At 36.7% G+C, this 13367-nt stretch overlaps 1 protein-coding gene across 5 annotated transcripts in view; it reads right to left on the bottom strand.

The window, feature by feature from the left end:
- The window catches only part of UNC80 (unc-80 homolog, NALCN channel complex subunit), a gene marked incomplete at both ends in the record, with an annotated part of 248689 nt that overhangs the window by 226419 nt on the left and 8903 nt on the right, over positions 1-13367 (bottom strand). For all 5 annotated transcript variants that reach the window (XM_081242187.1, XM_081242190.1, XM_081242188.1 and 2 more), the window contains 3 exons: positions 2831-2970; positions 5958-6031; positions 8183-8306. In XM_081242187.1, the coding sequence (XP_081098313.1) occupies positions 2831-2970; positions 5958-6031; positions 8183-8306 (338 nt within the window). The remainder of the gene's footprint in view (positions 1-2830; positions 2971-5957; positions 6032-8182; positions 8307-13367) is intronic.

The raw sequence follows: 13367 nt of genomic DNA, 5'->3' as shown, positions 1-13367 counted from the left end.
TAAGTTTGTTGTAATTTGTTACATAGCAATAGAAAACTAATACAAGAACCATATACAGAAACTAAAGAAAAGCAAAATTTAGTCAAATATAAAAAGGACATGCCAAATGCATATATATGTATGTATAACAATCACTTTGCTATAAATCAACTATACTTCAATTCTTTAAAAAGGCCATTAAATAGTTATCTAAAAATGAAACGAGTTTCATCTGAGAGTACTAACTTTCTCATTGCTGAAAGTGTTCAAGTGGTTAAAATGTAGTTAGTTTATCAGCAAGGAGACAGGAGATTGGATTGGTTATCCTCACAGGGTTCCTACCACATTAAAAATGATATGATTTTAAGAATGAATTATCACCATTGACCTGGCACAGTAAATCCTGTGGATAAACACAAACAACCCCTGCTTACACAACTAAAGTTGCTGTCAAAGTTTCATATTCCCAACCAGCAAAAGCTTATTCAATGGAGCCACTTGCTTTTAAAGTCCAAAATAAAGACACAAAAATAAACTCTTTTCATTTTGCTTTTTGAAAGCACAACATAGTGTTTTGGTTAAAAAGCAATTAGAGTTATTTGGTTCCATGCTTTCAACAATTCTAAGAAATCTTAAAAAAAAACCCACTATACACGGGGAGGGGGAAGGTAAGCTGGGACGAAGTGAGAGAGTGTCAAGGACATACATACACTACCAAATGTAACACAGATAGCTAGTGGGAAGCAGCCGCATAACACAGGGAGATCAGCTGGATGCTTTGTGACCACCTGGAGGGCTGGGATAGGGAGGTGGGAGGGAGATGCAAGAGCGGGGAGGATATGGGGATATATGTAGAGAATGGACTTGAGGACACGGGGAGGAGGAAGGGTAAGCTGGGATGAAGTGAGAGAGTTGCATGGACATATATACACTACCAAATGTAACATCGATAGCTAGTGGGAAGCAGCCGCATAGCACAGGGAGATCAGCTCAGTGCTTTGTGACCACCTAGAGGGGTGGGATAGGGAGGGTGGGAGGGAGATGCAAGAGCGGGGGGGATGTGGGGAATATATGTATACGTATAGCTGATTAGCTTTGTTATAAAGCAGAAACTAACACACTATTGTAAAGCAATTACACTCCAATAAAGATGCTAAAAAAATAAAAATAAAACACTATACCCATGTGGCCTAGTTCTGGTGCCAAAAGGAGGTAGATCATTTTAAAATTACCTACAAAAAGGCAAGTTAATACTGAGAGGAAATATCTGTGAATCTTTTCTCTGGGGGTGAGGGAGGTATAAGGACTTGTATCCAGAATACATGAAAAACTCCTACAATTCAATAATAAGAAGACAAACAACTCAGTTAAAACTTGAGCAACGGTTTGAATAGGTATTTCACCAAAGAAGATATTCAGATAGCTAACAAAGACATGAAAATATACTTAACATCATTAGGTATTAGGGAAATGTAAATTAAAGCCACAATCAGATCCCACGTCACACCCACTAGAGTGGCTATAATAAAAAGACAACAACGAATTCTGCCAAAGATATAGAGCAAAATGAACCCTCATACATTTCTGGTGGGAATGTAAAATGGTGCAGCCATTTTGGAAAACAGTTTGATAGTTCTTTAAAAAATTAAACATAAATTTACCATAAAACCCAGCAATTCCACTCCTAGGTATCTACCCAACAGAAAGAAAAACATTTGCCCATCCAAAAACTTATACGTGAATGTTCATCGAAGCATTATTCACAACAGGCAAAGAGTTAGAAACAATCTAAACATCCATCAACTAATGAATGGATAAACAAAATGTAATACATCCATACAACAGAATACTATTCAGCAACAAATAGGAATGAACTGTTTGTACATAATATGATCTAAAACACTGTGCTGAAGGAAAGAAGTCAGATGCAAAAGACTGCAGATGGTATGATTCCACTTATTTGAAGTATCCAGAATTGCAACTATATATAGATAAAAAGCATACTAAGCAATCAGTGTTTGAAATGGGCAGAGGGGATGTTTTTGGGTGATAGAAAATATTCTGAAATTGAATTGTGTTGATAATTGTACAATTTTGTAAATTTGCTAAAAATCATTAAATTGTACACTTAAAATGGGTTAATTTTATGGTATGCAAATTAAACCACAATAAAACTATTTTAAAAATACGTCCTTTTAAAATAGTATCTACTAGACAATAACGTCATTTGAAAACAGGGATATACAAATGATCTCAGGGACCCTCCCCTCTTAGGTGGAGTTTATAGATGGGTACAAAGGCAAACCTCCTGAATCCAGGCTTTCATCATTTTATCAGGGAGTAGGAAGAAGTGGATCAATGTTTGTCCCTAGGGAAGGCGTCGGTAAGTAAAGTCACTATGACACAAACTAACAGAGGCAGCCTTGGAATATTTACAAAGAACAGACTTTGGAATTCCCTGTGAGTACTTTAGAAGCACTCATTTTTTAATACAAGGATCTGCTGGTATAAAGTATTTTTATACACTAGAGCAGATCATTTCACACTCCTGCAACACAATCTTTTGATAGCATCATTTGTTTCTGCATCGAAATATTTAAAATATTATTCAGTTCAGACATCTCATTGAAGCAGACATGTCTTTCCATGTCTACCCGAGTGTGTTTAAATGAGCTATTCATAGCTCATTTCTGGAATTATTAATCTAATTATACTTTGACCAAGAATATGTACATACATATCATGCACTTACACATTTTAAGGGACAGAGGCTATATAAGTAGCTAGAAATGTATATTTAACTTTGGGGAGCTGGGGATACATTTTTGACCCTAACATTGCAATTGTGTACCTGGAATGCGATGGTCCTCTTTCCTGGGAAGTCAGGGAAGACAGACTTCCATCAAGGGAGTTTCCTCTGTGGCAGCCTGAAATGGTGGCCTTGGGTGAGATGGAATCTGACTGGAACATTTCAGAGACCACCTGAAGTCCCTTTTGGGGGTGGAGATAGTAGATTAGTGCTTTTTTTTCCTTCAGGCATATCTTCTAGAATTATCTATCATATTATATACATTGTTTTTTAAATTAAAAAAATTTGCAGCAGAGTTAAATATCATGCCATAGACAAAGGGATTTTGCCTTCATTTAAGAGGGAATGGAAACTGGCTTCTAGAGAGCATCTGTGTCATTCTAAGCCTTGGGCTAAGTACTTTCATGTCCTTTATTTCACTTTGCCCTTGATTCCTTTCTTTTTCACCTCCATGTCCAGTATCTACAGAAGAAGAGCTACAAACCAACAATTCATCAAAGATAGACCAATACTGAGGTGAACTGAATAGAGACATGAGGCAGAAAACAAGGGTCAGGTTAGAAAGAGCTAATCAAATCAAAGGCAAAACATAAGAATGAAAGTGCAAGGTTCAGGTTTTTCCATTATGCATCAGGGGGGCATGTAATACATTTTTCCAATTGGATACAATTACCTTTACTTGTAAGTACAAATTCATTTCACTTTATTTACAGAGTAGTTTAATTACATTTAGCTGATAAATGTAATTTTGCCCAGGTAATGTGAGCTGTTTTTCCATCAGTATTACAGATAAAATTCTTTGCTAAAAGATAAAGACCCTCAAAAACGGATCATAGATTTTAGCCCTTACAATTTATATTTTCATATGTAAAATAAGAAAGCATTGTTCAAACATGATGCATAGAGAGACAAATACAGATAGAAATTTGATGAAATAAATCCTCTGAATTTGATCAAAGAATCCTTCCACATGAACATATTATGTGTGTTTCATGTTAGATTTTTGGAGATAAAAAAATATTGGATGAACCTGAACCCTGAAATCCAGAGCTTACAGTTTAGTTTTAAGAGAGGTAAATACAGGTTACAGCAGCACATCTGATAGAAGTATAATGCAAGCCACATATAGGAGACACACACCTAATTTTAAAGTAGTAAAAAGAAATAGGCAAGATAAAAATTTTAATAATATAGTCTGTTTAATCCCAAATTTTCATTTCAACATGTCATCAATATAAGTGTTACTAATAAGTATTTACATTTTTTATACTAAGTTTTCAAAATCTGGTATACATTTTATACTTAACACCAATTCAGACTATTCAATCAATTCAAACTAATCATATTTCAAGTGCTCAATAGCAAAATGGGCCTGGTGGCTATCATATTGGACAGTGTAGATTTAGAGTAATTAGACAAGAATTCATGGGGAGCCAAGATCTAAATTCATCCCTAAAAGAAAGATACAATTTAGATAGACAACAGGGAGGAGGAAACAGTCTGAGGAAAGACCCAGAGGCTAAAACTGCATGCTCTGCCCCCTGGGAGCAGTGCTTAACTAACTGAAGGAATAATCAGGGTCACCTAAGAAAGATGATGTCAAGTGGTGGAATGCACAGAGAGCCATGGAGAGGAGTGTGGTCTTGACGTGATGGTTGATGGGATCCACTAAAGTTTCCTAAGGAGGAAGGGATATAATAAAAGGATGGCACCTTGTATATAATGAGCCTCTGTGGAATGATGAGTTAATAAATGATACATTAGGAAGATTAGTCAGGCATTATGAACTGATATTTATGTGAAGCAGGAGAGGCTAGAGGTAGAAAATCCAATCTGTGGTTCCAGCTGCAATCTAGTTACGAGGACCTGGATTTAGCAGGGTAACAGTTCACACCTGAGCAACAGGATGAAAAGAAAACAATATGACTCAAGAAATCAAATGGAAAGGATTAAAGAGACTGAAATATGGAATTTATGTATTTCATTGTACCTAAGATGTCTTTAAGTTATAAGATGCACCATTATTTTATGTATGATTAAGAAAAGATTTCTGTTAATTAAATAAGGACACTTCTTATCAGTGAGGACTTTTTAATTTTATACTTATTAAAAAGGTCTAATTTAGCCTTATTTATGCAGAGCTTTTGATTATATATCAATCCCATGTATATGTAAAAAGGCAAATATAAGTGAAATAAATTTGGTATTCCTAAAATTCTTTCACATTTACCAATTTCAACTCAGAGTTGTTGATATGTATTTTTTCATAGAATAATTTCCTCTGTGTCAAGAGTGTTATTTCTTAAAAGGGTGCTTCACTATCCCCTCTGACATACTCTTCTAAGGCACTGACCCTGATTCTGCAAACCTAGATGCTGAAAATGACCAAATTTATGCTGCAAGAATGACAATCATATCAAGACTTCTACCAGGCAGGTAGATGGTAAGAGGCCAAAGATCATGAAATACACTAGATTTCAAATATGTTAAAAGTGAAAAAAATGTACATCTTAGAATAGATGAAGTACAGCATACAAATCACAGTGTCTATACTTAGCAATTGCTCAGTAGGAGGTATACTAGGACTCCAAAATTTCTAGTTTTGAGGGTGAAAAGGATGATGCTACTCCTGGCAATAAGGCATGAGTTGGAAAGAGGATCCAATTTTGATGGAAAGCAGTAAACTGTATTTTTCACATGCTGAACTGGAAGTGAAAGCAGGTCACCTAACATGTATTAAGTTAATGACAGTATACATTTCTATGTGGCTTTGAACTACCCTGGTCTTCATTTCACTTCTGAATCAAATAGTGCATGATGAATTTACATTAAATTATATTCTGTTTTATTACGCATCTTCTGTTTTATGTGGATTGGTCTTGATTCCTCAATTAAACTTTAGTTTCCTTAAAGGATGCTGTATCTTAAGCCTCCTTTCCTTCCCCACTGCTGCAGTACTATTGTACCTATATTAGGTTTGCCTAGCAAACATTAGGAGATTCAATAATTGAGAACAAGATGATACTTGAGTTAATGCAGGATGAATGATAACTAACATTTATTGTTACATGCTAGCCATTGAGATAAAGCACTGATCAAGTCTTACCCTTCACATTACACTATGTTCAAGGAATGACCACCCTTCTTCTCATGATTATAATATACTCACCTCTCGGTGTCTTGTGTCTTGATTTGGTGATTCACAGGTCTGACTTTGACTGTTGATGGGAGAGCTTCTCTTAGCTGCAAAGATGGATGAAATCCCACCACAAATTTTATAAGTTTATATGTTATATAAGGTATTTTATTTCCTAAGTTCATTCCACTTTCAAATCAAAAACCTATTTTAATAGATCATTAAAACCTTGAAAGAAGACATTTAATAGCATATGTTGTAAGAGAAATCACATAACGTATTCAAAAATCTTAGCACTTCTAGGTTATCAATATAGATTTCTTCATTTATTCAGTACGACTCAATAGGTTAAAGTGCTAAAAATTGGCCATATTAAAAATTATAACAGTTAACATCTACATAATACCTAATATCTGTCAAGTCCTGTTCTAAGCGTTTTACATATATCAACTGATTTAACACTTACAATAACCCTGTAATAACTTATGGTATACTTCCAGACCCATTTTACAGATGAAGATACTAAGGAACAGGGAATTTAACTTGCCCAAGGTCACTGACCCTTACAAAAAGGTTCCAGCCCAGGCTACCTGGCTCCAGGTGCTTTATTGAACATATTAAGCTGCCCCTGAGGTAAGCTTCAAACCAGTCACATCTTTACCGGAGGATCAATGGGAAGCCAAAACGACAGGCCCCATTTGAATTGGAATACTTTGGTGCTGAGAGGCAAAGTGATTTACCAAATCACAAAGCAAGAGATCAGAGGAGTGCCACTCATGTGCCATTGTTTTTCTTCTGGTCATGCTAAGTTGAGTTTAATTTACCCTCAGTGGACACCATTTCAAGTCCACAGGCAACAAGCAGAGGGTAAGGAACCTGCTGTGAATATCACTGAGAAGCATAGGGAGGGGGGAAGTGAATAGCTCAGGTGCTTTCATGGAGGGACATGATTCCTTAGTTTTTATACAAGTGTTAACCTCACTCCATCCATGTATTCTGAAGTAGATCACTTCTGACTATGGCATCTTTACTTAGTTACTTGATATCTAAATATTATGATAGACTGTTACTCTTTAATTTACAATTTATTTCAATAGTTAATGGATTATATACATGTAAATTGAGGGATTAGTCTACTTTTACTGTATGAAAATTTTCATCTTTTGAATGGCTATAATAAGCATGATTTGTCACTATAAGCATCTTATCACGTATATGAATACTATGCAACTCCTTAGTTTACAAAATTCCTTAACATGCTATGATCCTTGCAAGTTTGTGTTAAGTTATAGGGGAAAATAAAGCATGTAAGAACTTGTTTATGGTTTCCCTCCCTTTACAAAGCTCTTTTCCATTCATAATCCTCCCCTGTCTGCAGAGAAACCTTATAAAGTTAACTATATATATGTATATATGTATACATATATATACTTCTGTATATACTTCAGTGTGTGTATACACACACACACACACACACACTTCTGTAGGTTTCCCACATAATTTATCTCTTTTTAAATTTTGTTACTGATGCTAAAAGTTGGGCTGGGAATAGAAGTATGTAATTAAGTACTCTATAAAATGGGCACTTTATATGCATTCTCATTGACTCCTCACTATGAAGCCATATAAGGTGGTATTTTTATCTCCATTTTAAAGAAACAGAAATGCTCAGGGAGGTTAGGTTACATACATGGTAAGAGATAGATCTGGGGTGGAGCATGAACTTTTCAGGCACTTTTCAAGCTATCATGTTGTACTCTTTCTACAATTCGACAGTAGGACTATTGCATTGGACAATTCCTGTAGTGAAATGCCTTGATAAAAAAAAAAAAAACCCACTAAGGCGAGATCGTTAAGGAGCTGCTACTCCATCTACCATAATGATGAAATAATAACAGCTACCACTTATCCACTTACTATGTGCCTGGCATTCTTCTAAGTAATGTTACATATATTAACTCATTTATTCCTCATAACAACCCTGTAAGTACTTGTAATACTGTGTTTTGACCCCTACCCTATTTTACAGATGAGGAAACACAGGCACAGGAAGTTTAAATGACTTACCCAAAGTCATACAACTCAGCAGCATGTGCTCCTGGTTTAGAGTTTCTCATCATGTAAATGAGCCCTGTACCTGGGGCACCTAGATAACTCCCTGAAGTTTTCTTCCTCTTGGTTTCTTAAGAGCAAATCATCCCATCGCCCTCACTCCTACGGATGCTGACACTGTCCCACTGGGTGTCTGAGTCACAAACCTGTAATGATGCTCCTGATGGGTTTCACCAGTGCTGTGAAGCCAGAGACTTCGGGCTGTCTGTGCTCCCACATGGGCTGCCATATAACAAGCCCACTCGCCAGTCGGAACGTGAGGTCAGATTCCTGGGAGAAGAGAAGATCTATATCCAAGAACTGGCTGAAGAGACCAGTCAATGCAATGGTTAACATCATTCACCCAATAGTCTGTGGCACAAACTATTGGGTGTAAGATAGGCTCAAGGATGTATTGTACAACATGGGGAATATAGCCAATATTTTGTAATAACTATAAATGGAAAGTAACCTTCTAAAATTGTATTAAAAAAGAACATCATTCACACGATTATTTTCAATGTAGGCTGATTTTCAAGACCTTCCTTCATCACTCTGATGAGTGTTTCTAGGGTAAACCAATAGCCTTAAATTATCATCATAATTACGATAGAAATCACCGTGGTCTGCTTTAGGCAAAATGAATAATTAATTAAGATGCAGCTTTGGGCATGAAACACACAATTATTGTTTTCTGTTAGCAATGATTGAGGCCTTTTTATTTCAAGGGTCTTGGCAGATCTCTTTACTTGTGGTTATTGTTATTATTCTTCTTAATGATTTAATTGTCCTTCTTTCTCCCTCATAAGGCAATATCCTCAGATGCTATTTTGACTTTCTATTCTCCAGTGTATCTTTTATTCTTGCATTTCATGGAATCAGGAACATATAGTTAGACCCTTCTTAGCATGTTATTTTATATTGTTGCCTTCTCAACAATCTTTAATTCCCTGAGGGCAGCGATGTAGCCACAGCCCCTGTCATCATCACAATGCTAAATACAGCATAAGGAATTGGGTTCATGATACTTCATGTACTTGCTGAATTGTACTTACTTTACAACCCATACTCATACGGTTATCTACAATTGAAGGTCTCTTCCAGGGAGTACATTCTCTGCTTCATCATTACATCATTTTGAGTGGCTGAGATGTTTAAAATGCAATTGTATAAGTACAAATGTATGACATTCTGAGGTTACATTTTCAACACCTCGGCCTAACAAACAAACAATGTAGAGATGGAAGCAGAGAGAGTGACTGCTGATTAATGAACATAAGTGAGACCAGGAATTCACAGGGTGGTGATTTGCAACCTGGCTTGTATATTATAATCACCTGGGGAGCTTTTAAAACCTAGGAGGCCCAGGCCCTGCTTCCTCCCCTAACCAGACCAATTAAATTAGAATTGCTGTGAGGTTTTCTTGAGTTGCCCCTGGTGACTCTCATGTGTAGCTACGGTTGAAAATCACTGATCTAGAGGAGGAGAGCTGGAAAGAAATTGAAAAAAAGGAAAAAAAAATTATTCTGCAAATGGTGAATCAATGTAGCTCAAAGGAAGCTTCAACTGGAAAGGCTAGATGAAATCCCTGAATACATCTCAGGGATTTATCTCTTGGTAAAGAGGGGACTCTTCTGTAAGCTATAGGCCAAGATCCTGGCACCACAGCAGTACCCATGAAGGAAAAGCATCTAGTGTCAGTATTAGAAAAGCATTTGGTCAAATTCATGCCACTTTCATTCTACAAATATTTATAGACCACCTACTGTGTACCTGGTCCTATTCTAGGTTCTGGGATACAACAGTGAACAAAGCATACAAAAATCCCTGCTCTCCAGTGCAAAGAAGAAGTAAAGCAGGGAAAGGGAAGTATCAGACAAGGTGCTGATGTTTTAGACAGGAAGGCCAGGGAAGCCCTTCTTGTGCAGGTGACTTTTGAACAAGGATCTGAATGAAATGAAGGAGCTGCCAAGTAGATATTTCCAGAAAAAGCATTTTGTGAAAAGGGATCAGCAAGTGCAAAGGTCCTAAGTATATCTTGTGTGTCAAGAAACAGCCAAGAACTGCGGGCCTGGAGTCAAGTGAATGACAGAAGAGTAGGAAAAAATAAGATTGGAGACGTTTTCGAATTCCAAATAATATAGGGCCTGATACGTAATAGTAAGGACTTCAATTACTGAGTAACATGAGAAGTCACTGGAGTGTTTTGAATAGTGGAATGACATGACTCGATATATGTTTTGAGGATCACTCAGGCTATTGAGAATAGTTTGAGAAAGGGCAAGGGAGGAAAGAGACTAGGGAACTATTATTATCAACTAGGTGAAAGATCATTAGACTAGGGTATTAGTAGAGGGCAAAATGAGAAGCTGTAGATTCTGGATACATTTTGAAGATACAGTTTATAGAATTTGTTAATTGACTAGAGGTAGAGTGTAGGAAAAAGAGATGTCAAAGATTTTTTGGCTTTGCCACTGATAACGATGGGCAAGATAAAGGAGGAACAGGTTTGGGATATCAGGAGCCTAGTTTTAGACGTGTTAAGTTTGAGAGGCCTGTTAGACATTCAACTAGATATACTGAGTAAACAACTAGATAGACAGATCCGAAGTTAAGGGGAAAGCAACCGCTTTCCCTTGAAATGGACATGGGGAAGTCTGCATGGTATCATGTGTGGTATTAGATCCAGCAATCAGGGGAAAGCAACCGCTTTCCCTTGAAATGGACATGGGGAAGTCTGCATGGTATCATGTGTGGTATTAGATCCAGCAATCAGGGAATTAACCATGTGCAAAGTATATCAGATCTGTCTCCAGAAATGCAGAATGCTAAATCACAATTGATCTGGTTTTGACAATTTCTTAGTTTCAGAGATTGGTCCTTTTCCACATTTCTTCTAAGTAATCTTGGCACAAATAAAACTCCAATGGACATTGCAACAGGAAGTGGGCTCTCTTAAACTGACATCCTGGCCTTTAAACTCTGTTCTATCCACTCAGTGACAGTTACTGTCATCATTTTGTTTTGTTTGATATACCCCCAACTAGACTGTATATTTCTTGAAGACAAGTTGAGTTCTCCTTCTGTGCATTTTTCCTTGAACATCAATACATAATTGTTGATTAATTGAGCATATGTTACAGTCTCCAAATAACACCAAATAAATCTGATCATTCTTTAGACCTGAACACCTGCAGAACGGATGGCCAGTTCTTATGTTGATATGCTCCTTTGTAAGTCCTCTTAAGTTGGATGAATGGATAAACTCTGGGTCACTAATTCCTCTTATAGAATCCCCTTTCATGGGCCACCCAGTGGGATATATACACCTATGCACACATGAACAGAAACTCTGAAGTTGGAGAAGGTACTCTATCATTCAAACAGCTGTGGGGTGGGTGGTCTAGAAAGGTTCTGAGAAAAACCAGAAGGTGTAAAAATTCAAAGAATCAACATTTCCACAATGTTGCTTGCAATGAAAGCCTGTTTCCATGATGACATGAAGCAATTCTAAATGTGTTTACTAGTAGCTTAGAGACATCTACTTAAACAACTATTATTTTAAATTCTGTTTTAAAATTGTTTACTTCAGACATACGAATTTTATAAAAATCTCCTTGAGGGCTTGGATTTTGTTTTATCCCCTGCTGTTTCTCCAGCACTCTGAACAGTGCCTAGCATGTAGTAGGCACTCAGTAAATATTTATGGAAGGAATAAATGATTAGGCTCAAATCAAGAAAATGTTGGCAGCACACTTAAAGTAGATTCCTTAGTTGTAACAAAAGTTCATCATTTAATAATATATTTGACAGAATTTTCAGATTATTGATTTCATGTAAAATATTTGAGCTAGTTGTAAAAGCATAAAAATGCATTGAATTATACACTGTCTTACAAAAGGATGAGTCACTTAGATTATTTGCTAATTAGTAAACTAATTCATTCAATAAATATCAATTAAAGGCCTACAAAACACAGACACTATATTAGCTACCCAAGATACAATGATAATTCCTATTCTCAAACCATCTGGAATCTAGTAGAAGAGATGGACAGATAAAGAGATAATGATAATAAGAAGCTAAAAATAATAATAAAAATATGTCTAATATATTATAGAGATAGAGAAGGAGGGAGGATAGATCTGGAGTGAAGTCATAAATGATGAGTAAGAATTTTCTAGGCAGAAGCGTAGGGTAGGAGGGTTTTCCAGGTGACATGACTGGCATGAAATAGGCCTGGAACAAAGCATGTTATGTTTTTAGGGAGACTCCAAGCATTTGGAGCTCATAGGCAGGAGAGGTAACCATGCAGGTCATGGAGGTCCCATTTACCACACTGGAGAGCTAGAGTTTCATCCTCTGTATAATAAGAAATCAACAAATTACTTTAAGTGTGTTAGTGATATGTTCAGATCTGCATTTTAGAGAGATCACTTTGGTGTTGAGGTTGGATTTTATGAGACAAGCCATGAGACTGTAAATCCAGTTAGAAAGTGGTCCAAGTAAGAGGCCCAAGCAATGGATGATGAAATCTTGGGTTAAGGAGGATAATAGGGATGAAGAAAATTAGGTAAATTTGAGAAATATTTAAGAGACAAAATGAGTAGAACTCTGTGATTAGTGGAATGTGTAGGTAAGGATGAAGGAGTAATCAAAGGAAGCGCCTAGGTTTTGAATTTATATGAATGGGTCCATCACCTGAAATACAGAACATCAGGACAATGGTTCATTCCAGGGGAAATCTGAAATGCCCTTAGATTATCTATCTGGAGAAGCTAGTTGACAAGTTGGTCTAGAGGTTAGGAAAGGAGACTACTTTAGACATATAAAATTAGGTGACCTCAGCCTATTAGGATACAAATGGTAAATGAAGCAGGAGAGGAGGTCTCCAAAGAGAAGACAAAGTGAGAAGTGCAAAGGGTCTAGGTTGCATCCCTGGAGAACCACAATGTTAGAGGAGCAGGCAAAGAAGATGAGCTCTCAAAGGAGATAGAGCAGAAATAGCCAGGGATGCAAGGAGAACTAGCAGAGTGTGGTGCTACCAAAGGAATAAAAAACTTCAAGAAGAAAGGATTGTAAGTTCAAATGCAGCTAAATTTTAGTGAAATGAAGACAGCAAAATAAAGATTAGGTTCAATAGCTCAAGGTTGTTCATGACCTTGATGAGAAGAGTTCCAGCACAGAAACAAAAGAAACAGTATAGTTTTGTAGAAAGTCAGATGGAATTGGGTTTGAATCCCACCTCGGTTACTTAATGAGCTTGATTATTACCTCTCTGGACCTCAGTTTCCTCTTTGGTAAAATGAAGACAAAGATATCCACCTTCCTGTGGGTGTTTGTAAGAATTAG

The sequence above is a fragment of the Mesoplodon bidens genome (genome assembly GCF_964165515.1).
Source record: "Mesoplodon bidens genome assembly, chromosome: 8".
NCBI lineage: Eukaryota > Metazoa > Chordata > Mammalia > Artiodactyla > Ziphiidae > Mesoplodon > Mesoplodon bidens.
This window is presented reverse-complemented; position numbering and strand designations above follow the sequence as displayed.